The following is a 27,050-nucleotide window of genomic DNA, read 5'->3' as shown; positions in this document are numbered from 1 at the left end:
TCGGTTCAATCAATTAAAAGGGAACTATACATCCACCCATGCATAACAGCGAATTAAATATAGTTGAGCTGGACATGACGCTGAAACGATTTATACCCGTGGACTGCGGGCGGAATGACGTTATGCAAAGCGGAGGGTGCTCCCCGCCCGTCAAAAAAATTATGCGCGGGGCACTGAACACTCCCACTTGATTTCCTTCCCACTCGTCATATCACTGCTTTCTTGCGTTCGTATTTCAAAGAATTTAGTTTACACGCAACCGTCAAAATGTCGAAGCCATTCAACCCCGAGGAGGCGGAGAATCTGGAGGATGTACGACCCCGCGTCCATATGGTCTACAGACCGAAGAAGTTTGATCGCTAACAATCGCAATAGATGGAGAAGCAGTTTGCCGTCAAAGGTCAGTCACGCCTCGATTTACATCCCATTTGAAACATCGGATAAGGTCATAATATTGACATCTTGTTACATTGCAGCGGTTGAACACCTCATGACATACTGGGCTATTTTGGAGAAGGTCAAGGGCTCGCAGCTTCGCTTGACCAAGCAGGACAATGAGATCTACGAGTCATTCATGGAGGCATTCCCCGATTTCGATCCCGCCGGAACCCTCATCGAGGACGAGATGAAGAGCAAGGCTGGCAAGGAGAAGTGGCGCACCTGGATGATGAAGTGGAACAAGATCGAGGACTTCAACTTTGGCACCATGATCCGTACCCGTGCGGATGCCGAGTATGACCAGGATACCACCATTTTCGGTGTGCGCATGCAGTTCTACGCTGTTGAGATCGCTAGGTTAGTGCCGATTGGAGCCGGCTGAGTCACGCATGGAAACTGACAGAGTCCTCTAGAAATCGCGCCGGTCTGAACGATTGGATTTACGAGAAGGCCCAGAAGGCCAGCTCTTGATTACAAATAGTGTCTCAATGCTGCTGTTTTTGAAATCGAGGGCAGTTCCACATCCGGGCTGATCTGGCCCACGGCATTTGCCTGTTTCCTTGTGGCGCAGATGATGAATGGCCTCGAGGCTGTGATACTGATTGCAAGACCTCGCAGTATCACGGCTCGAGATTGATTGTTACGATAGAATTGTGGTCATGTCCCATAAATGTGTGGTTCTGATTTAGCATCGGACCATCAATCGCGACTCAAATATAGATTGGCTGTCTGGTCGGACCTGGACAGTCTTTCGATATTGCGTTCGAAATATACCCTGAATAAAATGTCATTTTCATTGGTTTTTCCTCTGGTCTTTTTTTTTATCTTCCCAAACGTTATTTCAGGACCGGTTTGCTAGGACCCTCATTGGGGTGGTTGCGCCCATCGCGCATCAAACATTCACCTTCTAGCCCTAGGTTTCTTCGACTGTTAGAGATCTGCCATCAACAGTGAAGGCTGTAAATGCTGTCTCAAGGTTAAAGCCGATCAATGGTACATTCATCCCACGTGCTTCGCAACAATGCCAGAGCATGGGTGTCTTTGTCCGCCCCTCTTCAATGTTACTCCATTGGGAAATTTCTTAGTATTGTTCTTCCTGTCGATTATATTTGTGAAACAACACTCAAAATGGCCCGTCATGACTATTTCATGCCGATCTGTATCCTCTTCCATCTTGCCTTACTGCTATGCTACTATAGCGCAGCAAGAAAAATCTTCACGAGTCATACCAGGCCTTCAATGTGACGTTCGAGCCTTTCGTCAAAATGTTGCCCAAACGCAAGACTTCCGATCGGAATGACATCAACAAAGAAAATATTCCCGAAAGCAATCCGGGATGGAAATCGCTCTTCCGATTCACGACTAGAAGGCATCTGCCGACTCTCATATTCGGATCTATATTCGCCCTGGTTGCTAGTCTCGTCACGCCGGCACTTGCAATCTTCCTTGGCAATGTTTTCGACTCGTTTACCTCTTTCGGTGCCGATCACACTGATTCCAAAGGGCTTCATAGCCAAGTAATCACAAATTGCTTTGGAATGATCGGACTGGGAGTAGCTGGTTGGTTTTTGAACGGTGCATACTATGCTCTATTCGTTGCATTCGGGGAAATGCAGGCCTCCGTTATTCGTAGCCAAGTGTTTCTAGAGCTGCTAGATCGCGACGTTGAGTGGTTTGAGGCCAAAAGCGAGGGCTCCGGGGCTTTGCTGTCGGGAATTCAAGCGTGAGTTTGTCACTATACTCGCTAAAATCTTATATCTAACATTGCATTGTTTCTAGACATATTCATGAAATGCAGATGGCGACATCGCAGCCACTCGGACTTGTACTGCAATACTCATGCCGCTCACTGGCTTCGCTAGGGCTGGGCTTCTACACATCATGGAGCCTCTCTCTGGTAACTCTTGCAGGCATCCCCATATTCTCAGCAATTATCGGATTTCTTTCCTCCAAAATGAAGTTCAGCATTACAGCCCAGCAGGCTGAGCTTATCGAAGCTTCTAAAGTTGCCAACAATGCTATCACCAATATCGACACGGTCAAATGCCTCAATGGGCAAGCCTTCGAGCATCGGAACTTTGTTGAACGCATCGAGAGATCTGCTACACACTACCTTCGACAAGCGCGACACAATTCTCTACAAATTGCTATCATCCGGTGGATGATGTTCGGGATGTTTGTTCAGGGTTTCTGGTATGGCAGTTCGCTTGCCCGCGCCGGAAAGCTCACATCCGGAGAAGTGCTCAGAACTTTCTGGGCCTGTCTGACCGCAGCTCAGTCTATTGAGCAGGTCTTGCCGCAGATGATCGTGATGGAGAAAGGAAAGGTTGCTGGTGCAGCCTTGAAATCGATAATACAAAGCCGGAGAGAAGACAAAATTGTGAGCGAGACAAAGGGAATTCGGTATCCGGAACACTGTGAAGGTGATATCGAAGTCAAAAACGTGAGTTTAAATCCTCCCCGAGGTTTTATTCGGACACTAATGACTGTTTATGAAGGTGTCATTTTCATATCCTAGTCAGCCTGACAGATGTGTGCTCAAGCCGTCGAGCTTTTTCTTCCCCGCCGGAGAAACGACGTTTGTTATAGGGAAGAGTGGCTCTGGTAAAAGTACACTCAGTCAACTGCTGATGCGGTTCTACTTGCCAACCTCAGGTGAAATCCTGATTGACCGCAACCCAATGCAAGAACTTGACACCAAGTGGATTCGCAACAATATTACTCTTCTAGAGCAAAAGAGTGTTCTCTTCAATGAGTCTGTGCTCACAAACATCGCATTCGGTCGCCAGGACCATGCAACTGTCACCAAGCAAGATGTCAAAGATCTCATCGAGTTGGCCATGCTTGAGAAAACAATTGACAGTCTCCCCAAAGGACTCGACACTTGCGTTGGCCCGGGTGGAAGCTTTTTGAGCGGCGGCCAAAGGCAGCGAGTTGCGATTGCCAGAGCGAAATTACGGGACACACCAATCCTGATCCTGGATGAACCCACCAGCGCTCTTGATCACACCAACCGAGTCGCAGTGATGAAAGCAATCCGCGAATGGCGGAAAGGAAAGACGACTATCATCATCACTCACGATATGTCACAAATCATGGAACAGGATTTCCTGTACATCCTCGAACAAGGTTCGATTGTGAACTCCGGTTACAGATATGCCGTCGAGGTCAGTCCGGGGAGCGAAAAGTATTTCCATACGAAAGCCGGCGGTCATCTGGAAACCAAGACCCAGAACAAGAGGGACGTTCCGTGGGAGAGCTCATCATCGGAGAGCTTGGACACCTTGAGACCTCCAACAGCTTTCTTCGGACATCCTCGGTCCAGAACATCCTGGGCTCAGGGCCACATTCCCCCGAGCTTTCGCTCTGGCTCGCTGGACTTGACGACGAAAAGGAATTCGGAATATATGGTCAGGAATGGGGATTCCCCTGTGCGAGATTGGAGCCAACGTCATTTTTCCATGGCAGAAGCACGTATTCCCCAACAGGACTTGAAAGAAATAACTATTCCCACGGAAGAAGTCGAAATGGTTCGCATTGATGATCAGGGCTTGAAGTCGGATCCATGGCCCAATGGACATACCGCGAAAGAACTATCCGGAACGAAGCGCAGCCGAAGACCTCATGGCCGCCGCAAGAAATCACAAGAGCAGCACCTACAGAAAGAACGAATGACTCCGCTTTCTCAAATTATGGGCACCATTCTGTTGACTTTGACGATGAGACAGCGAATCACCCTCTTCCTGGGATTCGCGGCAGCACTAGCCCATGCAAGCGCAACTCCGATATTCTCATATTGTCTGTCGCAGCTATTTGGAACATTCTATACTGGGTCCAACAGTGGGCATCTGACAATGACATGGTCACTTGCTGTACTAGGGGTGTCTCTCGGCGATGGCCTTGCGTCCTTTTTCATGCATTACTTCCTAGAAATCTGCGGCGAGGCTTGGCTAGATTCTTTTAGAAAGAATGCCTTTGAACGCATTCTCGATCAGCCGCGGGCCTGGTTTGAGAAAGATGGTAACGGATCTCTCAGACTCACATCGTCTCTCGATCAGAATGGAGAAGACATGCGAAATCTACTAGGCCGATTCGCCGGTTTTGTGGTTGTTGCTGCATCAATCACCGTTATGGCAATTATCTGGAGTTTGATTGTTTGCTGGAAGTTAACGCTTGTTGCTCTTTCCTGTGGGCCTGTCATTTATGTTATCACTCGAGGTTTTGAGGGAACAAATGGGTTATGGGAAAGACGATGCAATGACGCGAAGAATATCGCCGCTGATGTCTTTACCGAGACCTTTTCAGAGATCCGTACCGTGAGAACATTGACGTTGGAAGGTCACTTCCATCGCAAACAAGCTAATGCGATCGCGCGTTGCTTGTTGCTAGGGTTAAAACGTGCCATTTATACAGGCATGCTTTTCGGTATGGTAGAATCGACGGTCATATTTTCTAGCGGTAAGCTCGCTAATTCTCTACTTGGTTGCTATTGTTCTGACTCTGTTCAACAGCTTTGATCTTCTATTATGGATCGGTGCTCGCCGCATCTCGCGAATTCAATGTGAACGATGTGATGATGGTATTCTCGATGCTACTTTTCAGCATTGGATACGCTGCTCAGATTCTCTCATGGAGTTAGTAGATCCTGAACCACTTCGAAATACTCTACTAACCTCTTATAGTTCCCCAGATCAATACCTCCCGCGAGATAGCGACACACCTTATTCGTCTTGCAAACCTCCCACAAGATGGATCCCACGAATATTTCGGCAGCTTAACGGTTTCGAAGCTCACCCCAATCAAGCTCACTAACCTGAATTTCCAATATCCCTCTCGGCCAAACACAATGGTTTTGAAGAATGTCTCGATTTCCATCCCACCCAACTCCTGTACGGCGCTCGTAGGTCGATCAGGTTCAGGAAAATCCACGATCGCGTCACTGCTATTATCACTCTACGAAGCTCCGGCCTCTCAAGCCGGACAACCCACAGTGACACTGGGCGGCGCGGACATTCTTCGGTTACATGTTCCTACTCTCCGCTCACAGATCTCCGTTGTATCGCAACAACCAACCATTTTCCCCGGCACCATTCATGAGAACATCAGTTACGGGCTAGATCAGCACTCACCTCTAGCTTCATCTCATAGTGTGCGAACTGCAGCCCAAGGGGCAGGGATTGATGATTTTATCTCATCTCTCTCTCAGGGGTACAATACTGTGATTGGAGATGGTGGAGTTGGTCTTTCCGGTGGCCAGAAACAGCGTGTGGTCATTGCACGAGCTCTTTTGCGTCAACCTCAAATCCTGATTCTCGATGAAGCCACATCCAGCTTAGACCCAGCGGGTGCGGAGATTGTGCGGCAAACAGTTCAGCAGTTGGTTGCCGTGCGCCAGGGGCTTACTGTCATCATTATCACGCACTCAAAGGAAATGATCGAGATCGCGAATCATGTCGTTGTTCTTGACCAGGGAGCTGTCGTTGAGGATGGACCATATCAGACTCTGGCGAAAATGAAAGATGGCAAGTTGAATGCCTTGCTCAGTGACCCTGAGGAGGTTGGCGGTTAGATTGTTCCCAAGGTTCTTCCTTTGATCGTTAGTCCTGAAATGTACATTTTCGATTTCTTTCTAGTTCCTATACTGATTCGGTCAATCTCATTGCAATCGCGTCATCGTCGTTAGCAAGCATCGCAAGTTAATCAGCAACAACGCGTAAATATCTCACTAATATAGGGAACCAAGAGTGTAATAGAGAATACCGATGTGGATGATATATTGATTCAGCCGGGGAGAAGAAAAGCGGTAAAATTAAATCGACTAAAGCGAAGTCCCGCCTGGTCGATCTCAGACCCCCTGCAACCTCTCAGCCTTACAAGCCTCTATTGTACAAACCAGGAACCTGCATCCAATTCACATAGCTTCCACATCAACCGGAGTGACAATGTCAAAGCCAACTCTGATTTTCGCGGCGGGCGCATGGTACCCGCCCACCATCTTCGACCCAATCATCAAGGAACTGGCCGACTATACCTGCCACAGCATCTCATTTCCCTCCATCCAGCAAGCCAGTTCAGTTGTCGACCTTCAACCAGATATCGAAGCTGTTAGATCCATCACTCAACAAGAAGCAGATGCTGGCCATGAAACTGTCATCATCGCGCACAGTTGGGCCGGGTTACCAGTGAGCAGCGCGTTGGATGGACTAAGCAAGTCAGAGCGCGAAGCAGCCGGCCAAAAGGGTGGCGTCGTGAAACTCATCTTCATCGCCGCGTTCCTACCTAGTATTGGCGAGGGTCTGATCGGCGCGTTTGGTGGGATGCCCCCGCCGTGGTATGTGCGCGATGTAAGTTGCCCGCCGATCTTTATTTGCAACTTGCAAAATGTCTATGTGACCACTAACATTTATTCCAGGAAGAGAATGGAACTGTGACTGCCAGCGATGCGCTCGTGCTGTTTTTCCATGATGTTGTCGATGGTGCGGAGTGGGTTAAGCTTCTCAAGCCACATTCTTGGGCGACGCAGAATGCCCCCGCTACCGGTGCGGCGTACATGAACATTCCCTCCGTGTATCTTTTGACTGAGGAGGATCGTGCGACTCCGTTGCCGGTTCAGCAGGTACTGGTGGAGCGGGCGCGGCGGAAGGGGGCGCAGATTGAAACTGAGAAAATTAAAACGGGACACACGCCCTGGTTGGCTATGCCGGGTCAGGTGGTTGCTTACATTAAGAAGCATGCTACGGAATAAGAGGGAACTAGCTCTTCTTTACAATGATGCAGGTCGTCATTCAATTTGCAGATTTGCAGATACCTTACTCTCATGTTTAGTGCAAGGGATAACTAAGAGAAGAGACACAGAATCATATTGACCCATTTCCAATAAATTCAAGAGAGAGGACGACCACCGAAAATGATGTATATACCAGTGACTAGCATTTACAATATACAACAACATGACCAAATAGCACTGAGATCAACCTATCTTTCTCAGGTGCTGCTCTTCCTATGCGACAGCTTATCCACAAAGCTCCTCAGCTCGTGGAAGCGGCTCGGCTTCTTTCCATCCTCCTTGCTTTTTCCACTTTCCACAGGCTGCTGGACTGGTGTAGCATCGGCCTCAACGACAGACTCCTTGGCAGAGCTACTAGAGCCGCCGCCAATAGTGACTGTCAAGAGCTTTGGATTCCCATCAAAAACACTACCAGACTGATCGGGGCCATCGTTAGGCGCAACATCATCATAGGGGAATGCATAGCCCCGAGTATCAAGATTCACAGAGTGACAGATGCGCGAATAGTGGTTTGTCACCGAGTTCTTGTAGTAGTTGGAAACTGTCTCCCCGTTCGGCTGGTTGCCATTTATCAACAAGGTTGATCGATTGAACGCAGCCGCGAGACGAGCTGTAATGGCGTCTTTGGTGCCGTTCCCGGAAACAGCAAAGGATCCAGTACTGTTGCTGAAGATGTCTCCAGTAGAAGGCTTGGTGTAAGTAATACCTGGAACTGAGAAGGACAAGAGATCGGAGGCAACTTTGGCGGTGACATCACCGGCATCAGCCTGCGTGTTGACAGTCAAAGTATTGTTGGTGCTGTTTGCATAGTGAGACCAAACTTCATTCACGTAACCCTCGTAGTAATTGTTGAACAAAGAATTATTGAGGGTCCTTCCCGTGTTGGGTGAAACGGCCCGCAAATTGACCCCGTTTCGCTGGATTACGAGCTGGTCCCAGCCGGCTTTATCCTTGTCGTTCTGTTCTTTGAGAGCCTTGCAGACTAGGTCGAGACCATTGGCTGGCAGACCCTTGACGGTCTGGGTTGCACCAGCTCCGTTGGTTAGGGTCATGGCGATGGGCATCGACACGAAATCGACGTAGCTGAGATTCGCATAAAGTTGGTAGTCATTCCAGGTAAATTCGCAGAAGGACCATATCAGATTATAGTTAGGGTCTGCTGGGTTGGATACCGAAGGCTCAACAAGGGCAGGGCCAGGATTCAGCAAGAATGTCAATTTACTGTCTCGGATGAACCACAATCGTGCGCCTGCGAGGTGCGGGATAGTGATCCTGGTGGTACTGCCAGATGTACCTAGCGGAATCGCACAATCCTCGCTCAGGCTGGTCCCTGTGGACGATGGTGAGGTCGGATAATAGGCTGTCTTCCCATCAGATCGCAAGAGGAAAAGCGCATTGTTTTTATCAAGCGCTTGGCCTGTAATGTAGGCGTAGACCGTGTTGGAACCGGTGTTGTTTTTCAAATCAAAGTTTAATGTTGCCATTTTGCGTGATATCAATACCCTGCGGTGTTGGAAGAAGAATTCAGATGGACTGAGGTCTTGAAATGATTGGCGCAGAAGTCCAATAAGAAAGCCGTATCAAGATCCACAAGGCTGCCGATGAGGGGTTTGAAGTTGTTGCCGACATTTTAGGTCGCAATAGAGGCCACAATATATACTATCGCTCGACGTCCTTTGTTGAGTTCGTGCCAAACTCATGGCATCAGGTAGGGCAGGGTGACCAGGACCCTGTGATACAACGTGGCGATGACCTCACGTTTCTCGGGGAGGGTGGCTTCGACCCTATTGGAGCGGCTACCTCATTTGACGATCATCGTTCAGAACAGGCTGCGCGTCAATATCAACAACAGTATATACCAATGTCGATCTAAGCCACTCGCGGGACGGCACGATCATGCCGAGTTTCCAGGTGATCCAATTCCCACCTGTTCATCTTGGCTTATTTATGCGGGGAACAACATCGAGCTAAATATTATGTGGAAACTCGATAAGTTTACGAATGGAAGGGCTGACCAAATACCTGACCTTTAAGGCAACCGATTTACGACACGCATTCCTATCAAGGGGGACGCGTGAGATTTCCAGGTTGGCCTAATGGCCAGCATCAGGTCATTCACGCTTTTATTTTATTGGCCAATACAACCATTTGATATTCATATACCACCACGAGACGATCATTAAGATTTTGCTCAGCTTTAAAATGTACACTAATTTTGAATTGCTTTTATTAGATCATATGACCGTTAATCGTGGTTTTCCCGGTACCCGAGTCCTGAGGCTCAATAACCTCGCAACGCACCGCAGCCGCCCAACGCCTAGGAGTTTGAGAATAAGTACAAGGAATGCTTTAGTTTAATGGATTTGAGGGGTTTGTATTTTAAAAAATGGTATCCCGTCAGAGGAAAAGAATATTATCACGCGGCACTAGAACATTGAAAGCAATATAAACCTGGAAGATGATCAGATGCTAGGATATCCCCTCTATTCTCTCTTGGCTTAGTTAAATATCAGATATTCCAACCACTTTCTAGAGTTCCCCCGATATACTATGATGACTAGGAATATTAAAATGTTATTTGCACTAAGCGGAGATTTTCATTTCAGTTGAAGAGACACCTTCTAACGTTGTATAGACTTCTCGATAGGGTACCAAAAATGCAATGAAAGATGGGTTTCCAAGACTTCTATCAAGCCTGTTGTTTTGAACTATTTGACCTCACTTTTCTTGGAATTCCTTCTATGACGTTTGTATCCATCCCGACCACTGTATTCGGATATAACAAAGATGCAATATGCTAAAATCCATATTCAGATCAACTCACATGTCATTTCCTAGCAATATCCAAAAGTAGCAAATGGGAGGAGATTTTATCCACGTGTTTTATCTTACGTTTTCAAATCTCGAAACAAAACCATCCGATGAACGTTAAATTGCCTGGGCAAGGCGCGGCACATTCCGTAGAAAAACCATACCTCGATTTCAATCCTGATGTTTATGTATAGGTGAGAGTGAAGCATCACCGGAGCATTGCTATTCAAGTAGAGTTGCCTCGGCGTGTCTAGACCCTTTCCAAGATCTATAAGTGGTGATCTATCAAAGTTGGTGTTTGTACGACACCGATTAACGGCCAAGTCAGGAATCATAGTCACACATTTCAATTTGATCGTAATTACGCCAATGCCTTAATTTGCTCGAACTCTGGCTGATACCGACTACTGTAGTGCTATATCATCACCGACACTAATGAGAAATTCGCACTTTATTTGGTTTAGCGGGCCCACAGTAGACATTGTGATCAACTCTACTGAAACAACATGAGGAGTAAATCATGCAGGACTGTAGCACATGGGGGTCCCCTTATCTCTGGTAGTAATAGCTCAAATAAACAGTTGACGGAGAGTCGTCAGTATAAAAAATTGGCAAGGCGTTCCCATTCTAAAGCCCCGAAGTCAAATTTCCTGGGCAAAGAGACAAGAGACAAATACATACTTGAGACTTGACAGGCAGGGACTTTCTCAACCCGCATGATCTCCAATTTATTCACTGGGGACTCAGCAGACCCAGCGGATTCAGCCATGCCTAGGAGACAGAGTATATCTATATAAAACCCGGCTAACCCGAAGCTATAGATAAGTCAACCTCAGACTGGGCATTAACCTTCCGCGGACACAGCGGAAACAACAAATTACAGAGCCAGATTTTTACGGAGTATATTTAGAACAGAAGAGCGGGTGGGCTAACAATCGTACTGTCGGCACTTTAGTATTTGTCTTGCCTCAGCAAAATCCGCATTAAACAAAGCCATTATATTGTTGGGAAACAGATGTCTCTACGATTGGCTAGGGAGAGTTCCCGGCGTATCTTTGTTCGATATCATACAGGACGATAAATGGCCATTTCACAATGACGCCACTTGGGGCTGGGGAAAGACTTGAGCCTCTGGGGCCAAGATTCGTCAGGTTTCTGACGTCGCTGTCAGCCAATCTGACATTTACTGCGCCTCACCGACCAATGTAAACACCGACTACATCCATTTAGAAATATCGAGTGAAATATGATGATGTTTCAATGAGCTTCGAGAGGCATTGTCGATTGAAGCATTACAGTGGTGCCGGGAAATGCCGTTCTATTATTTCTACGCTGATGTAGATATCGGGAGCCACGGCAGCATCTCATACTCCCAGCACGGCCTCATGGTCCGGACTAAGCGATGGTCAAAGAACCATGGTAATTCGCTCGAGGACACGGGTAATCAGAGCCGTTTTGTGTGAGGCACGGTTCTTAATGGACAGACACCGGCCGCGCCGGAATAAAGCCGAGCAGCAAGATGGCGCACTGAAGGGGGCATTCGCTGTCTTCCATATCAGTATTCCCGAGAACTACCGAGACAAGCTGGTGGAGACAGATGATCGGGGGAAGTCTGATCGGCGTTGAGTTAGGCCAACCTGCAGAGAAGGGGGTGTTTCAGAAATGACAAGGGGAGGTGAAAGAAAGTGACGTTTCAATCTCAAAATTGCTCTAATTTACATCTCACAGCTTGGGCCGAGATTAGCAGGGTGGTGAATTTTTTTTTCCTTGCGACAATCGCAGCGGGGCCTCATAAGCCCTAACGGTGGGCATTTGGCGATTTGCGATTTGATATTCCAGATGTCTCAGCACGATCTCATACCGGTTGGTCCCGAACGCAAGGGCGTATCTATTTTTGTATAAGGGCTTCCCTTGCTGCGAAGGGACTCGTGCAGTTGATCTCCCACGATCGAAAGTCAATAATTGAAATCAATAATGAAAGCAATAAAAGATTAAAGATTTGAGATTTGAGATTTGAGATGAGTACGGAGTACTCCGTAAAGGGTCCGGCCCTGGAGTCAAAACGCCTAGGGGATCTCCTAGCGAACCGATCGCTGTGGAAACCGTTCCAAACAAGAATAGTGAGGATGAAATGATTGGTAGACAATTGCAGATAGAAAAAAAAAGGGAAAAGAAAAGAAAAGAAAACCTGAAAGGACGAAAGCGAAGGGACATCTCCACCAGCCTCCTGGGGCCACGCCAGCGTTTCAATGCTTGGCGTATAATAATAGCATAGCCTCTTTTAGGGCCCCCGACGCATCTTTTGGAAAGGCTGGCGCGCTTTGTCCATTTTCTCTCATTCCTCGACTCTTTTGAAATCCGGGGATTTTATTCCATGCCTTCCATTAAGGATTTCTAGGCCCAGTTGCCTGTCCAACATTATGTACATTCCACAAAAACGTCAAAATGACAAAAATGGCAATGATAATAAGAATACCATATTCATTATCGTATGTTATTTCCGATCATTCCGACCCCCTAAGCTGACCTCATTGATATTTAGTGTGCTGTGAGCATCATATTTGCTATCGCACTCTGTGTGGGCATCTATTTCCTCCTACGCTATCTACGAAAACATCACTACGAACCAAAATACCTTCCGGGGAAGTTCCTCAAGCGGAAATGGAAAGCATGGGGTCCAAGGAAGGCATCATACGGCCAGGTCCCGAATCAAACCAGCGCCCAAGATACCTCTTATCCTGGAGCTGGCCCAGCACCAGAAATGCAGACCACTGATGGCGTCCGCCGCGATACCTCGATCCGTTCAATTATGACCCTCCCCCCGTATTCCCAAAGCCCAAAGCCGACCGAACAAGTCATCGCCCGAGAGGGTGAACGCGCCGGGATGGATATGGTCGTGGAATATCCGGAGACGGCGGAAGAACAGGAAACTCGCCGCGAGGAACAAATGGACTCGATGTACCAGATTCGCCTGCAGCGCCGTCAGGAACTAGCCGATCGCGAGGCACGTCGTCGGGAGCGACGAGATGCTCGGACGCGTGGGGATTTTGCTCGCCTCGAACAGTTGAATGCCGAAGCTCGCGCTCGGACGGAGCGTCGCCGTACAGGAACCAACAGTGCAGTCGATGTATCCAGGGTCCTCGCTGAACATCAGGCGAGAGAGCGGGACCGACGCATCTCCAGTGTTGCCTATGCGGAACTTGGACGTGTTCGCCATGATGGATCACGGCTTCGAGCCGACTCGCACAATTCTGACAATCATGATTCGGATAGCCGACCGCTGTTGCAAAGTGACGCTGTTAGCTCCACCGCCCAATCCTACGAACGATCCAGCGTCGACCAGTCCGGTGCTTCGTTATTTATGACCGAATCGCATAATTCTACTGAACTTGAACGACTGACTCTTGCTCCGACCACGACACAAGGCTCGACCCGCCCAGAGTCACAAACTGACGACGGAGATCTGGGAATGCTCAACATTCCTCCGCCTCCCGACTACGAGCACTTGGACTGGGGTGATGCCCCGGCGTATCAAAGCCCTGTTACGGAACAGAATGAACAAGCGCGGCAGCTCCCACCTATCGACCGTTTGCCTTCGATCCACGTCAATTTGCCCAGTCCTATGACTGTATCTCCCGTGACGCCGACTCAGGCGCAATTCCAGACTATCAATATCAACAATGATGGACCTCCAACACCGACGGAGCAGACCCCCGGAATCCGAATCGTCTCAGCGGGATCGACAACTACCACCCGTGGTCCACCGCCCATCCAAGATTCGACCACTCCTGAAACCAGCCATTAGGTAAACCCTATCAGGAAAAGACTCATAATATACCGCACAGCACGCGCACGATTCACGACCTGTATTAGCATTAGTCTCGGGGGCTTTCGTCCTCTCTCTCGCTCACTTGATTTCCTCCTTTTTTCCCCCAGCGACTTTCCAATTTATATTGTTTACTCGGCTAGCAAGGCGTTCTGAATTTAGGTGGCTAGCGAAGAACATTGCTCTACAAAGATATATAGGGCTGCTATCAATGTATCTACAACTTTCAATATATGTGTGAAATGGAGATCAATAATGCACTTGACTTATATTTGCCAGTTCCTACGCATGTATATTCCGCCACACCTCTCTAGCCCATCTCAGATACCCATCTTAACACACCCATACTCACAACCGCGTCGCACACCACCAAATCATGTGAATATTCGACTCGCCCCAGGGCGAGTTCTTCGTCTACTCAATCTTCTGCGAAGTAAAGGCCCGCCTCTTGTTTCCACCGTGTTCCCGTCACTTCGCTCACATCCCACAAAAATACCTTCGTAGACTCGATATTGTAGGGATACTACATAACCCCATCCTTAATCTCTTTCAATCTCTTTCATTTCATGATATCCCGCCAAGACACTCCCAGTCTACGACCAGTAACCATAACCCCGGTTTGACTACAACGCCACCCTACCAACTGCATAGCAGCTCGAACATACGTCTTACTCATCAAGCTCAAAATTCAAATCGTGCACGGAGTAATATGTCATAAGATACAAGTGACGAGAAGAGAGTGGCAAGCTAACCTGCTAGATATGTCCAAATTTCTCCCCCACAGACATGTTTGGCTCACTGGGCGACCAAAACAACAACAGCTGTGTAAGTTGCAGCAACATAATTATGAACCTGTTCCACACGCAAGCCCGCACTTTCCGCAAGTGCCTCCCACTGGAGCTTGGTCCGTTCTTTACCAGCAAAGGTCATCATGGCAAGATCGGCCACGGCTGATTGCCAGTTAGCGCCAGTATCCGGCAACACGGCATCATCGATCAAGACCCGCGAGTCGGGGCCCATGGCGGCACGAATATTGCGGAGGATCGTTGCGGCTTTGTCGTCAGGCCAATCGTGCATGATTCTACGGAGGTAGTAGAACTTGGCGCCTTGATTAAAGAAAATGTCAGCTTTTGATGTTACCTTCCAGAGCTGCATCCAATGGATAAATGGAGACAAACCGATGATAGGCTGCGGTTGGAAAAAGTCATAAGCTTCGGCCTTCACGCCCTCAATAGGAGCGAGATTCTTCACTGCCTCTGGCAAGTCCTGGAGAACAAGGTAACCTAGGAGGTTCGGGTACTTCTTTCCAAGCTCGATACATTGGTGGCCGTGGCCGCCACCAACATCGACGAAGAAGGGTTTCTCCGAAGCCTGTGGGGTGGATGAATCCTTGGATGAAATTTTACGCGCTTCATCATCAAAAAGATTGAATCCCTCGGTCCATTCTGACCCTTGAAGTGCAGTCATGATCTTTTGCAGGTTTCCGAAGTGCTTGGGGTTCTGGACAAGCCACTCGAATGAGGTGAGTTTAGTATTGTGGGCTTTCTGGAACGGGGTGTTGGTATTAACGGTGACATCTTGATAGTTGTTTTCAGCAAAGAAGTCAGGCATTGCTTGCATGACAGGTCCAATAGTGTCGTATCTAAGGTTATATGATGATAGGTAAGCATGGATGTTTGCCAGGTGGGGGATACTATGTAGCTTACCCGTGGTAGATCATGGCCTCGCCCTTGGGATCAGTCAAAATATGAGTGATGCTGTTTGCAGTGTACTCATTGACTCCGGTCTCTTTAATCACGTCCACTCCAGCTAGGTAACGAAGGATTCTCTCTGAATGTAACAATTGTTTTAGAACTCGAAGTAGATACGGTCGTCTCAAAGGTCATTACCTAGGAGGGCAGGAGACGCTCCAGTCAGATCCCCAATTTGAGTGACAGTCAAGGGTTTATCACTTTCTGTGAGATGGCGAAGGAGTCCCAGGTCTGCACTGGTTCGGAGCATCGCACTCGTTAGTCCCTGCAACTATCAGCACTTCAGGTACTCCCAAGCTATAGTAAATGACCACGAACCGGTACTGCAAGCTCCAAGAAGGTATCATGTGGAGATTGAAGTTCAACCTTCACTTGCTTGAGTGCCCGAATGATGTTCAACCGACCAGCTTCATCGGTGTTTTGAGCGATAGCTTGGATCTGAGCAACGATGGAGTCCATGTTGACACAAATGGCATAAGAAGAATCTTAAGGTAGAGAAGGATATGAAGAGAAAGGCCGATATGATGGATCATTATGAATTTCCTAGTGAAAATCAGCTCTTATATACCCCTCGTCTCACATATAATTTCCTTAGTAGAAATCCATGGACCCCGCGGAACTTCCGCGGATTCGCCGGGCTTTGATTGGTCAACTTCATCAATGACATCTCGCCCCCATTTCACCCCCTCGAACTCCCAGGCCTCAACAAACACTGCCTCGTTAATATTCAAGGGCAGAGATGCATCGAATTGAGAAAGAGCGTGTTAGATCTTCACGCTCACGACCTGTATCTTGCCACTTCTGTCGATCGAGGAAGTTGAAGTGTAGTCGGCAATTCCCTTGCTCCAACTGCACGAGTCGCGGCAAGACTTGTCAGCTCTATCCCAATACAGCATTATCTGCCAGTCCTCAGTGCCAGACTGATGGGTTGCCCGGTAATGATCATACAGATGTACTGGCCCGCTTACGGCGACTAGAAGAGATAGTGATCACCAATAGACCAGTGTATAGTCCACTAGTCCAAGGTACTACACAGGCTTCGTCACTCCCTTCTCCTCCTGACCCAATATCAAATCAACCATACATGATTCAAGGAGGACAGTCATCTGCAGCGGCTGCGACTTGGCTAGAAGGCGAGATCACATCGTCCGGCTCACTGGTAGGCCTATCTTGATGAAACCAAATGAGGGGTAATTGATCGCTAACAAAAGTAAAAATGTACAGGGTAATCTTTTAAAGTATGAGATTGAATTCAGAATTTGTCCCATTCGTAATGCAGTGGGATCTGAACCAATGGCATATCAAGCCCAGCCCATGAAAAGATGTATCTGGCTGCCACTTCACAATGAAGCGAAAATAATACTGGAAAAGTACATCACAGAGATTACGTTCCTCCACCATGTGGTTCATATTCCCTCAGTGCGTACCATGGTAGATGAACTCTATTGTGACCTGAGAGAAAGCAAGCCGGTCAAGATTGGATACGTTTCCTTGCTCCTTGGCATTATCGCCAGTACCACCTTATTCTGGACTGAACGCGACATGTGCAACCCCATCTTTTCGACTGCTGAAGAAGCAGTTGCCCAGTCTATACAGTGGATGAGACTTGCAATGGAGGTAGTCGATTACTCGCGTTACAAACACTTCGAGTCAATACACGATATCCAAGCGATGGTCATTCTATTTTTTGTGACAACCAACTTCGTGGGAATTACATCCCAAGCACGGCATATGATTTCCACCGCCATCTCGTTTGCAAGACAACTATCGTTGCATCGGATCGATTACCCACACAATTCCAATATGGATATGCCTTCACCTTCCTCCGCGAAAGCAGAGATATGTAGAAGAGTGTGGTGGTATCTCGTCGCGTCTGATTGGTAAATTTTCTCTTTTTTCCCTTCTTATAAGAATGTGAGTTTATTCGATAACAGGCAGATGTCACAGATATCCGGCCCACAGAAGGGTACGTATTCAATTGATCCACGCCACATGATGACCAACAAGCCTTGCAATGCAAATGATGAAGATATTGTAGACGGGATGGTTGGGGTTGGGAAGCCACTCACACATCCCACATCGATGTCGTACTGTCTCCAAAGGATTCGATTAAGCGAGTTTTGCCGCGAAATCACAGATCGTGCCCCATTTGGAATGTCCGATCCAGGAGGCCCGGACTATGAGCACACGAAACAGATTGACGTTAAGATTTGTGAATTTGCCGAGAGTCTACCCTCGTTCTTTTCGTTGGACTTTAGATCGGACGAGCTGCCAAAATCCGACCCTCGGAGATCTCCCGGAATAATCATCCAACGATACAAAATCAATTTTCTGTTGCATGCGCAAAGGTGCAGATTTCACTTGCCTTACTTGTCACGAGCGTCGAAGGATCCTACATATGTTTACTCACGGAAAGCTTGTCTGGAAGCTGCTCGAATGGTGATCCGAACCGAGCGCCAACTCTCGGTGGAGGTGATCCCCTTTGTGGCGGCGCGCCTGAAATTCCCAGGCTTACTACATTGCATCGGCGTGGCTATTATTGTTCTCCTCATTGACTTTTGTGGGAGTGGTGATCCGCAGGAAAAGGACATAACGGAAACTTTGGAAGCATTTTCGATTCTAGAAAACGCGAAAGAGAAATCTCCTCTTGCAGGAAAGCTGCTTGAAACTTTCAAAACGGCTCTTCGCCGGCACAGTGCTTCGGGTTCAGCCATTGAGGGAAATACAACAACGCAATCCACCGTTCAAGGCCCCGAGACTTCGCCAGGACTTGCCTGTGGTTCTCCGGCACCCCCAAGCATGGTATATCCGACAGGCGGTAACATCGATGACTTCCTAATGGACCCTACTTTCCCTGCTCTGGATGATCTTTGGCAGGTATTCGATGACAATGTGGACCCAGGAACAGTGGACTGGAACAGCTTCTTTGCCGAGTCGGATACTACATTTCTGTCTACGTAGTATTAGTAGTAATCAAATTACCGGTCTCGGCCTAGGATTTGAGATCCGTGGCACTATGACGCATGATATATCAATTGATTTTATGTAAACAATTTCGTCATTCCTATAATATAATTGAACTCCACTTCGCTATCCAGTCATGTCATGTCCACATTGGGATCAACATAACACGTCGGGTTAAACTTCGTAGATATGCTAATAAACGGGGGAGACGGTCAACTTAACAGTGACCGTCCATGGGTAGGGTAGATCGCTACAATCTATACTAATAAGAGCGGGGCAAATGAAACAGTGACTTGCTATGCATTGTAAGTCCGGTATATTAATCTTAAACTTGTTTAGCATATCTAAATTTATGTCATGGTATCCAATCAGATGCGACTAGTTATATACCATTTTGCGATCAATGGATGGCCTTGCATAGTGAATAATGTTGCTTGGTTCCTAAAAGGGTTCTTACTTTTCCCCTGGACAGGGACACTGCCTCTTGTGTTAGCTTCCAGGGATCTTGACCGTATCATATCACCAATCTATGGGCTATATTTTACAACATATGTTATACAACGTTCACGGGTACATACATGACAGTATTAGCGGGGCTCTAGAATCTCAGATTAGGGGCTTTATTGTGCGATGATGGTCTAGGTCAAATACTCCAATATACACGCATTGTCTAGACTATTGCACCCATCTACTGTGGAGTAAACTCAGTTGTACTACAACTAAGATACAGTGGTTCAAACAGTGCAAATAGCATGACGTGGATAATAATTCCACAATGAGAGACTTTATGTTAATGTACCATGGTTGAGCAATATAAAAATAGTCAGATATTGTCGTTGGTCGGGTCTAGTTCGGAGGTTCCACTTCCATATTGTTCAATGATGATTAACTGTCGGCTTCATACCCGTGGACAATCCGATCCAATCTCTTGGTGTACTTTGCATTCTTTTGGCCTTCGTCTTTCATCATACTTATGAGATGGTGCTTTATGTTGTAAGTCTCTACCCGCATTTGTTACACAGTCCACAGTCATTGTACAACATAGTGGCAACTATTCTTTATATGTATCACAATTTTACCTCAACTCTATGACCACACTGAAGGATACAATGTATGTAGTATGTACACCAGATAAGGGACACTAGCCAGAGATCCACTGTGGCCAGTAACAATGGTGTCTAGCCCTATCAAATCATTATATTATTCTCTTGTTTGCAATACAGTACTTTACGATACACTCCATATGGTGGTAGAAGTTCAGGCAGTAACTATATCACATGAGCATAAAAGGATTACACCCACGAGCATGGCTGTTTAGTTATATGTACAATATATACTAACTGCTGGATCAAAAGCTGGAGTATCAGATAGGATCTTGATCTATATAATCCTCATTATCTAACAATAACAACAATGGGACTTAGTTGGATGGTTTGAGTCTCTTAGAGAACTCAATAGGCATTTATCTATGGGAAAATGCATGTTGCCACTTTCAATCGGGTTACCTGGGCTGTAAACACTAAGTCCTCATCCCTCTCATACTCAGCCAGTGATCATTGTCCGTCTCTTCATATCCTGCTTTAAAGTGGAGAAACAAGCACACTCCTGTACTCCATTTTGCTCCACATCTCAATGGATTGGAACTCTGTTCAAGATGACGTTATGCGTGTTGCTACGCATCTCCCTCCGGCTGGTTCGGACCTTCTATTGTCTACTCTCCGGGACCAGGGTATTGGTCCATCGGAGATCTTCCCCACGGTCAACAGCATGAATGGCTGACAGCATACAGTTTCTATTATTTCTTCATGTTTGCATATCGGGGGCTTTTGCCGGTCTTGTGTGCCCTGATGTTACATTCTTCGTTGATTCGTTTGGAGCTCTAACCCACCGCTTCTTATAAAGATGCACTCTCCCCCAAATCCGTGCTCTCTCAACTAAACCCACATCTACTACCACGACTCTACAGGTAGATATTATCAGATTGTTCAATTGTTCACGATCTTCAAAAGGGGCGTCGTGTCCATTCGCCCACTGATCAACCGATCCACATTCGCCGAACAGCAACAATGAGGAACTTGATTACCCTCGCTGCCTTTGCTGCCGGCTCCAACGCCCTCGTTGGCCGCACTGATAGCTGTTGTTTCAGCCTCACCTCCTCCGGCGGTGCCTCCGGTAAACTTGGCCAGCTTGGTGATGGCCAGAATCGCATTGGCGATGATAGTTTACAACCCGCGCAATACTGTATCGACTCTAACGGCGCAATCACCGATGGCAAGGGCCGTGGATGCATCCTCACCCGTAAGTAAACTAATCATTTCCCAATATACCAACCACGAAAGAATGTGTATCTGACTGTATGACAGCTCCCACCACTCAACTCCAGTGTGACGAGGGTGTGTCTGCTAGCCCTGGTTTCTCTATCAACTCCCAGGGTAAACTTGAGTATGACAACAGCCCTGACTTCGTTGCCTGTGCCACAGGCCAGAACGGGGGTCTGAATGTCTACACCAGCCCCAACAAGATGGACGTCACTGGCTGCGTGAACGTGCAGATAGCTGCTGACTCCTGCTCGGGAACTGGTGCCGGCCCTGGTGGTCCTGCTCCTGGTCCCGCTCCTGGTGCTGGTGCTGGAGGTGGTGCCCCTGGAGGTGGTGGTCCAGCTCCCGGTCCAGCTCCCAGTCCTGGCCCTGGTGCTGGTGCTGGAGGTGGTGGTCCTGGTCCCGCGCCTGGCCCCGCTCCTGCTCCCGGTCCTGGCCCTGGTGCTGGTACTGGAGGTGGTGCCCCTGGAGGTGGTGGTCCTGGTCCCGCGCCTGGCCCTGGAGGTGGTACCACTCACACTGCTACGACTACTATCACTGTCACTGACTGCAGCTGCCCTACCTCTGGTGCCCCTGGTGCCCCCGGGGCTCCTGGGGCTCCTGGGGCTCCCGGTGGCGGTCAGGCGTCGGTTCCTGGTCCTCAACCCTCCTCCCCTGGTGGAGGTGGCGGCGGTGGGCCACAGCCTTCCGCTCCCGGTGGAGGCGAAGGAGGTGGAGCACCGCAGCCTTCTGGTCCTGGTGGCAGTGCTAGGCCACAGCCTTCCGCTCCTGGTGGAGGTGGAGGTGGTGGAACACCGCAGCCTCCTGGCCCTGGCGTCGGCGGCGGCGGCGGCGGGGTTGGTGGTGGTGGAGCGCCGCAGCCCTCTCCTAGCATGCCTGCCCCATCCGGCGGTGCTGGTATCAAGCCTTCTGTTACACAACCTGCTCCCGGTGGCGGTGGCGGCAGTGGTACACAGCCTGGTATCTCTGCTAGTGTGCCTCCTTTCTCCAACGGCGGTCCTTCACACCCTGGTGGTTCTGCTAGCGTGCCAGCTCCCACTGGCGGTGGTACGCAGCCTAACGTCTCTGCTGGTGTACCTCATGTCACCGTCGGTGGTGGTACACGCCCTGGTGACTTTACTAGCGTGCCTGTCACTGGCAGCCCGCAACCCTCTGGATCTCCTTCCGTTCCCGTTACCACTGGCGGTGGCCCTCGTCTCACCGCATCTCCCACCGCATCTGTCCCTGCTACCTCTGCCTCTCCTACAGGCTCAGCCACTGGAACCTCCGGCGGTGCTTGTGCCACTACCCTCTCGGGCAGTGTCCAATCGGGTAACTACGAGATCCCGCACCTTATTGTTCCTGTCGACTCTTCCTCGCCCGACACCGCCGCAGGAAGTGGGCTTAACGGTACCGTGAGCTCGACCACCTCGACTGTGTTCAATTTCGACATCCCGAACTCCGACGCTGGCAAGACCTGCAGTCTCATCTTCCTCTTCCCCAAGCTTGAGGATCTCGAGACCTCGTCTTTCAGCTTCAGTGGTGATGGAAATATTAACTTCGCTCAACTCTCTGCCATCGCCGAGTCCACAACATCCTTCAGCAAGGTGCCCTCGGTGGCCCGGGACCTTGGCACCATCACCGTTTCCCCCGGCAACTCATACCTTGTCTCTACCTTCTCTTGCCCAGCTGGCCAGGCCGTTGCATATCAGATGAAGAACGCTGGCAGCACTGACTTCGATTTCTTCGAGGACTGGAACCCCTCTCCGTAAGTGTTTCTTTCAGTTGCCCTTTTGCCTGTATATCAGCTAACAGCAATTTCAGTCTCGGTTTGTTCATCACCACTTGCTAAGTGATGAACCTCTTGTGCAAATTGGCAGTTTGCGACTATGGACATGCATTTTTGATGCCTTGTAAACTTCCATTGACGTCTACGCGTCGATATGTATTTTCTTGATATTTTCCTTCCTATTTTCGGTTTCTTCTTTTTTTTGGTCCGGTGTCCATACGGAAGTAACCCTTCTCAAAAGCTGACTTGTCTATTTGGTGGATCAGAAAACATAGCCATATCTGGTTGATGTTTTTGTAATTGAGGCGCATGCATATAGCGTCAACGTTCCTTCAGCTTGTGTATTAGTATATGGAATCCACTCCTTGGTTTTTTTTCGCCTTTTAGTAGCATAGGCAAACAATATTCTGCTTTCTCCACCTATGTAGCAAAAAAAGTATTGTGAAGGTTTGAAAGAAGAGAAAAAAAGAAACTTCGATACCGGGAATCGAACCCGGGGCCGCGGAGGTCATATAATGAAAATCCGCTAGGTTAACCACTACCCCATATCGAACTTGGATGCAAAATCAAGCCGTTAAGTTTATTATGACCCTGGTACAACATATTGTGGTTCCTCTAGGGTTTACCCACTCCCAAGGCAGTGCCCACCTGCCCACCTGGGCAGGTGTAATGTCCCATGTCAAAAGTCTAGGCCCACGTGTCAGCTTCGCCCACTTAACAGCCAATCACATGAGAAGAAAACAAGGGGATGTGCCAAGGGCGATTAATGCCGATGCCAAGCAATGCCCTTTGTGACTAGGCTGTGACTAGGCAGATATGTTTATTTCCCCTTCTTAAGATATTCTGCTATTCTGACTTCCTGATCTTCCCCAATTGTCTCGTTTGTTTGTTTTTTAGGGGGAAGTCCTGAAGTCAACATGGAAATCCCCGCAAAACTCCCCTTCTCCAAGCGGCGGCTCCCACCTCGTGTTGTCATCTCGTGTGTCAAATTTCCCCAGGTCCCCACAAAGCCCTGAACTAACAATTCTTTAGCTACATCTTTGACTATGTGATCATTATGTACGAGCATCAACCTTGGAATCTCACTCTGTTTACGTTATACTGACTCCGGAAATAGTGCCTGTGCTATCGGCTTCTCGATTCTCAATAAGGTTGAGCCCTTCCACCAACACTTCTCCCTCACCAACATCTCCATCCAATATCCTTATGCCGTACACGAACGTATCCCGATGGCCTACGCCCTCTGTATCTCCGCTGCCTTCCCACTTGTTCTCATCATCCTTTACACCTTGTTCATCGATGGCTTGTTTTCACACCATAAGCCACAGGACGTAGCGTCGGGAAAGCGGAAACTGCGAGGTCCGCATCGCTGGAAGGACAGACTTTGGGAGCTTAATTGTGGTATTTTGGGTCTTTTACTGGCCCAGGGACTCGCTTTCTTCATCACACAGGCGCTGAAGACTGCATGTGGCAAGCCGAGACCCGATCTCATCGATCGTTGTCAACCACGTGCTGGTAGCAAGGACCTTTTCCCGGGATTATCCAACTCTACGATCTGTACAGGTGACCCTGCGTTGTTAACGGATGGATTTCGGTCATGGCCGTCCGGTATGCAATATGACCCGATACTGCTTGTTAGAGTCGCGAATGCTAACCTTGATTCATCTAGGCCACAGTAGTTGTGTGTATACCCCATCTGCGATTTATCGGGGTTTTTTCTATTACTAACACTGTCGAATAGCCTCCTTCGCTGGTCTTGTTTACACATCGCTTTGGTTAGGCGGAAAGCTGCACATTATGGACAATCGCGGTGAGGCCTGGAAGGCCCTTCTTGTCACGGTTCCTCTCCTAGCAGCAAGTCTCGTGGCCGTATCGCGTATCATGGATGCGCGCCACCACCCCTTCGACGTGATCACGGGGTCGATGCTTGGAGTTGTCTGCGGCTTTGTCGCATATCGCCAGTATTTCCCGCCGCTCAGCGAACCCTGGCGCAAGGGCCGTGCCTACCCAATCCGAACCTGGGGGTCGGATCCTGCAGGGCCCGATACCGTCCGATTTGTCGGTTCGAAACACGATAGCTCGGTTGCTCTCCGCAACACTGAAGACGAGCGCATGGACCCAGATATCCCCAGCTCGGAACATGCCAGACCCGACGCCTCTACCTATCTTCAGCCCTCCAACCCATATGCATCCAATATGTACAGTCGCCGCCCACACGACCATGATCCCGATGGTGCTTGGTCGTCGAGTGAGGATGACGTTACCAACGGGTATGAGATGCGACAGCAGCATCATGGTGCCGGTCACCATGCACCTCAATATGATCCTAGTAATGCATATGTGTCCCAGACACAGCCGCTGACGGCTAATGTGGGAATTCATGTTTCCGAGCCGATGGCGGGTCCGGGGCGTCCGTTGACGGACATGCCCAGCCGGGCCACGTGAAAGTATATGATGGGGTTATTGATGATTTGCACAGTCTAGTTCAGAGTGGTAATTACCTTGGTTATCTGTTTATGATTTGATTCAGCCATAGGTTATTGCGATGGCTGGTGATCCAACTCTGTACTAGTATGATTATGAGCATATTGGCGTTGAAAACAAAAGATTCTTTGTTGCCATCGAGACCAAGCATAGATTTAATAAGAGTTCTATATCTCTTACAACAGAAATAGTGATCTATACAAATTACTACAAATACAATTAAGTCAAGTCCTGTACTCGGTAGAGTCTCCACTTAAATGTGGTTGGCTTGACAACGTATCTATATTCTCATACCCTAAGGTCCCTAACCTACCATCCCGAGGGATACGGGGTAATCAAATGCAAGACATTAATTAAAAAGGGACGGCTCATGCAAGTACCTAGACTAATCAATATATGCAAAGTGTCGAGACCAGCATTGAGGGACTCGGGTTACCCCAGCCACCGACATCGTACATTGTGAGTCGCCCAGCCTCCTCGGCCTAAGATGACGCTGAATATCTTTTTTTAATTCCCCCTCTTATTTCTATCTTTTTCCTATTTTTTTTTTACTTTCCCTTCTGTATCCCTCTGCATCTTCACCTCGTGCATACTGCACTGTAATCGCAACTGCCTGTGCTTTTTCTTTTTTTTTTTTTTGGCGAGCTCGTGTAGCCCCCACGATCTTGTCACTGTACCTCGAACATACCAAACACATCGGGACAGTTGCACATTCCAAAGATCTGAAGCCCAGTCTATCTTTTAACCGCCGAGATGATTGGCAGCGTCTTCTTCATATTCAACCGCCTGGTTGAGATCGTCTTCCTGATCCCAATCATTGGCATGCTGGTATGTCCCTCCATCAACCAGTCCGATCAGCAATACCCCTCCAAGTTTCCCGCTAACAATGTCTCCGAACCTAGGCCTACTTCGTCAACGGCTACCTAAAAGCAAATGAGCTGACCCCACCATATATCTTGGTCCTCTTCATCGTCAGCGTAATCGCCATCTTCTGGGCCCTTGACACTCTAATCCGCTTCTCAACAACAAAGCGATCAGCAATCTTTGTCGCATTCGTGGACCTACTCTTCTTCGGTGCCTTTGTCGCATCCGTCTACCAGCTCCGCTTCATCGCAAACGCAGACTGTGCCAGCTGGAATGGCGGCTCCGTCTGGATCTCGCTAGGTCCATTCGGATCTTATGGCCAGCGCACAGATAACCCCCTAGCGCTGAACGTCAACAAGACTTGCGCTATGCTGAAGGCTTCCTTCGCGATCGGTATCATGGAGACAGTATTCTTCTTCTGGACTGCGCTGCTTGCGCTGTTCCTGCACCACTCGCACAACCCGACTGTTGTTAAGGAGACAACGACTGTTCGGAGACGTAGTCATTCCAGTCGTCGTGGTCATGGCTCTGGATCGCACTCACGTCATCGCAGCTCTAGTCGCAGACCTGCGCCTTACGTCGTTTGATTTTGTTTTATATGATTTGCTTTTCTTTTTCTTTTACGCGAGGTGCTTCTCATGATTGAATGAAGATCATATGCCTTAATGAGATACGGATTGGGATATTTCCTTGGATGATTTGATACCAGAACAACTGCGCAATCGCAGCGATAGGTACCATATTCAGATTTTCGTTATATGTGCTGGAAAAATGGACATTTCGGACGTTTGAGATTACGGTCTCCATGTCTTTTCATACTATTGTTTAGTTTTGTTTGCAATGCCAGCTCCATTATGATCAACACATGATATTCGGCTTATATTTCTGCAGAGATGGCCAGATTGCCCACTGTGTCATCTAGTCTCTCAATATCCATTGAAGCTGGCGCGCCAGTTTTATCTATGAAGAACCAGTAGGCCTAGGTAATGCTTCCTGGACAGAAAGGGACCTCGGGAGTCAAACATGCATGTTGAATAAT

The 27,050-nt window shown here is 48.4% G+C and overlaps 11 protein-coding genes across 11 annotated transcripts; 9 read left to right on the top strand and 2 right to left on the bottom strand.

Moving 5' to 3' along the window:
- Positions 1 to 267: 267 nt before the first annotated feature.
- Positions 268 to 909, top strand: N7487_004715 (polysaccharide biosynthesis domain-containing protein; the record flags this gene model as incomplete). The annotated part of the gene is made up of 4 exons (XM_056872462.1): positions 268 to 312; positions 376 to 400; positions 477 to 795; positions 852 to 909. The coding sequence occupies 4 exons, from the start codon at positions 268 to 270 to the stop codon at positions 907 to 909; spliced, it is 447 nt and encodes a 148-aa protein (XP_056730182.1).
- A 794-nt stretch (positions 910 to 1,703) lies between these two features.
- Positions 1,704 to 6,007, top strand: N7487_004714 (ABC transporter ATP-binding protein; the record flags this gene model as incomplete). Its single annotated transcript, XM_056872461.1, has 5 exons — positions 1,704 to 2,161; positions 2,218 to 2,881; positions 2,937 to 4,896; positions 4,950 to 5,072; positions 5,121 to 6,007. 5 exons carry the CDS (start codon positions 1,704 to 1,706, stop codon positions 6,005 to 6,007), a joined length of 4,092 nt encoding a protein of 1,363 aa, XP_056730181.1.
- Positions 6,008 to 6,380: 373 nt separating this feature from the next.
- Positions 6,381 to 7,183, top strand: N7487_004713 (uncharacterized protein; the record flags this gene model as incomplete). The annotated part of the gene is made up of 2 exons (XM_056872460.1): positions 6,381 to 6,782; positions 6,851 to 7,183. The coding sequence occupies 2 exons, from the start codon at positions 6,381 to 6,383 to the stop codon at positions 7,181 to 7,183; spliced, it is 735 nt and encodes a 244-aa protein (XP_056730180.1).
- Positions 7,184 to 7,422: 239 nt separating this feature from the next.
- Positions 7,423 to 8,709, bottom strand: N7487_004712 (glycoside hydrolase family 64 protein; the record flags this gene model as incomplete). Its single annotated transcript, XM_056872459.1, has 1 exon — positions 7,423 to 8,709. The coding sequence occupies one exon, from the start codon at positions 8,707 to 8,709 to the stop codon at positions 7,423 to 7,425; it is 1,287 nt and encodes a 428-aa protein (XP_056730179.1).
- Positions 8,710 to 11,452: 2,743 nt separating this feature from the next.
- N7487_004711 (uncharacterized protein) lies at positions 11,453 to 11,662 on the top strand (the record flags this gene model as incomplete). The annotated part of the gene is made up of 1 exon (XM_056872458.1): positions 11,453 to 11,662. One exon carries the CDS (start codon positions 11,453 to 11,455, stop codon positions 11,660 to 11,662), a length of 210 nt encoding a protein of 69 aa, XP_056730178.1.
- Positions 11,663 to 12,456: 794 nt separating this feature from the next.
- On the top strand, positions 12,457 to 13,841 carry N7487_004710 (uncharacterized protein; the record flags this gene model as incomplete). Its single annotated transcript, XM_056872457.1, has 2 exons — positions 12,457 to 12,525; positions 12,579 to 13,841. 2 exons carry the CDS (start codon positions 12,457 to 12,459, stop codon positions 13,839 to 13,841), a joined length of 1,332 nt encoding a protein of 443 aa, XP_056730177.1.
- An 816-nt stretch (positions 13,842 to 14,657) lies between these two features.
- N7487_004709 (uncharacterized protein) lies at positions 14,658 to 16,072 on the bottom strand (the record flags this gene model as incomplete). The annotated part of the gene is made up of 5 exons (XM_056872456.1): positions 14,658 to 14,968; positions 15,041 to 15,504; positions 15,569 to 15,692; positions 15,752 to 15,878; positions 15,932 to 16,072. The coding sequence occupies 5 exons, from the start codon at positions 16,070 to 16,072 to the stop codon at positions 14,658 to 14,660; spliced, it is 1,167 nt and encodes a 388-aa protein (XP_056730176.1).
- Positions 16,073 to 17,605: 1,533 nt separating this feature from the next.
- On the top strand, positions 17,606 to 18,574 carry N7487_004708 (fungal specific transcription factor domain-containing protein; the record flags this gene model as incomplete). The annotated part of the gene is made up of 1 exon (XM_056872455.1): positions 17,606 to 18,574. The coding sequence occupies one exon, from the start codon at positions 17,606 to 17,608 to the stop codon at positions 18,572 to 18,574; it is 969 nt and encodes a 322-aa protein (XP_056730175.1).
- A 2,069-nt stretch (positions 18,575 to 20,643) lies between these two features.
- Positions 20,644 to 22,726, top strand: N7487_004707 (putative GPI anchored cell wall protein; the record flags this gene model as incomplete). Its single annotated transcript, XM_056872454.1, has 4 exons — positions 20,644 to 20,875; positions 20,941 to 21,019; positions 21,449 to 22,642; positions 22,699 to 22,726. 4 exons carry the CDS (start codon positions 20,644 to 20,646, stop codon positions 22,724 to 22,726), a joined length of 1,533 nt encoding a protein of 510 aa, XP_056730174.1.
- An 854-nt stretch (positions 22,727 to 23,580) lies between these two features.
- On the top strand, positions 23,581 to 25,108 carry N7487_004706 (phosphatase PAP2 family protein; the record flags this gene model as incomplete). Its single annotated transcript, XM_056872453.1, has 5 exons — positions 23,581 to 23,642; positions 23,696 to 23,722; positions 23,781 to 24,271; positions 24,333 to 24,344; positions 24,405 to 25,108. The coding sequence occupies 5 exons, from the start codon at positions 23,581 to 23,583 to the stop codon at positions 25,106 to 25,108; spliced, it is 1,296 nt and encodes a 431-aa protein (XP_056730173.1).
- Positions 25,109 to 25,900: 792 nt separating this feature from the next.
- On the top strand, positions 25,901 to 26,598 carry N7487_004705 (uncharacterized protein; the record flags this gene model as incomplete). Its single annotated transcript, XM_056872452.1, has 2 exons — positions 25,901 to 25,975; positions 26,050 to 26,598. The coding sequence occupies 2 exons, from the start codon at positions 25,901 to 25,903 to the stop codon at positions 26,596 to 26,598; spliced, it is 624 nt and encodes a 207-aa protein (XP_056730172.1).
- Between the last annotated feature and the right edge of the window lie 452 nt (positions 26,599 to 27,050).

This window comes from Penicillium crustosum (genome assembly GCF_028827405.1).
Source record: "Penicillium crustosum strain IBT 35664 chromosome Unknown utg000002l_segment0_segment0, whole genome shotgun sequence".
Taxonomy (NCBI): Eukaryota; Fungi; Ascomycota; class Eurotiomycetes; order Eurotiales; family Aspergillaceae; genus Penicillium; species Penicillium crustosum.
This window is presented reverse-complemented; position numbering and strand designations above follow the sequence as displayed.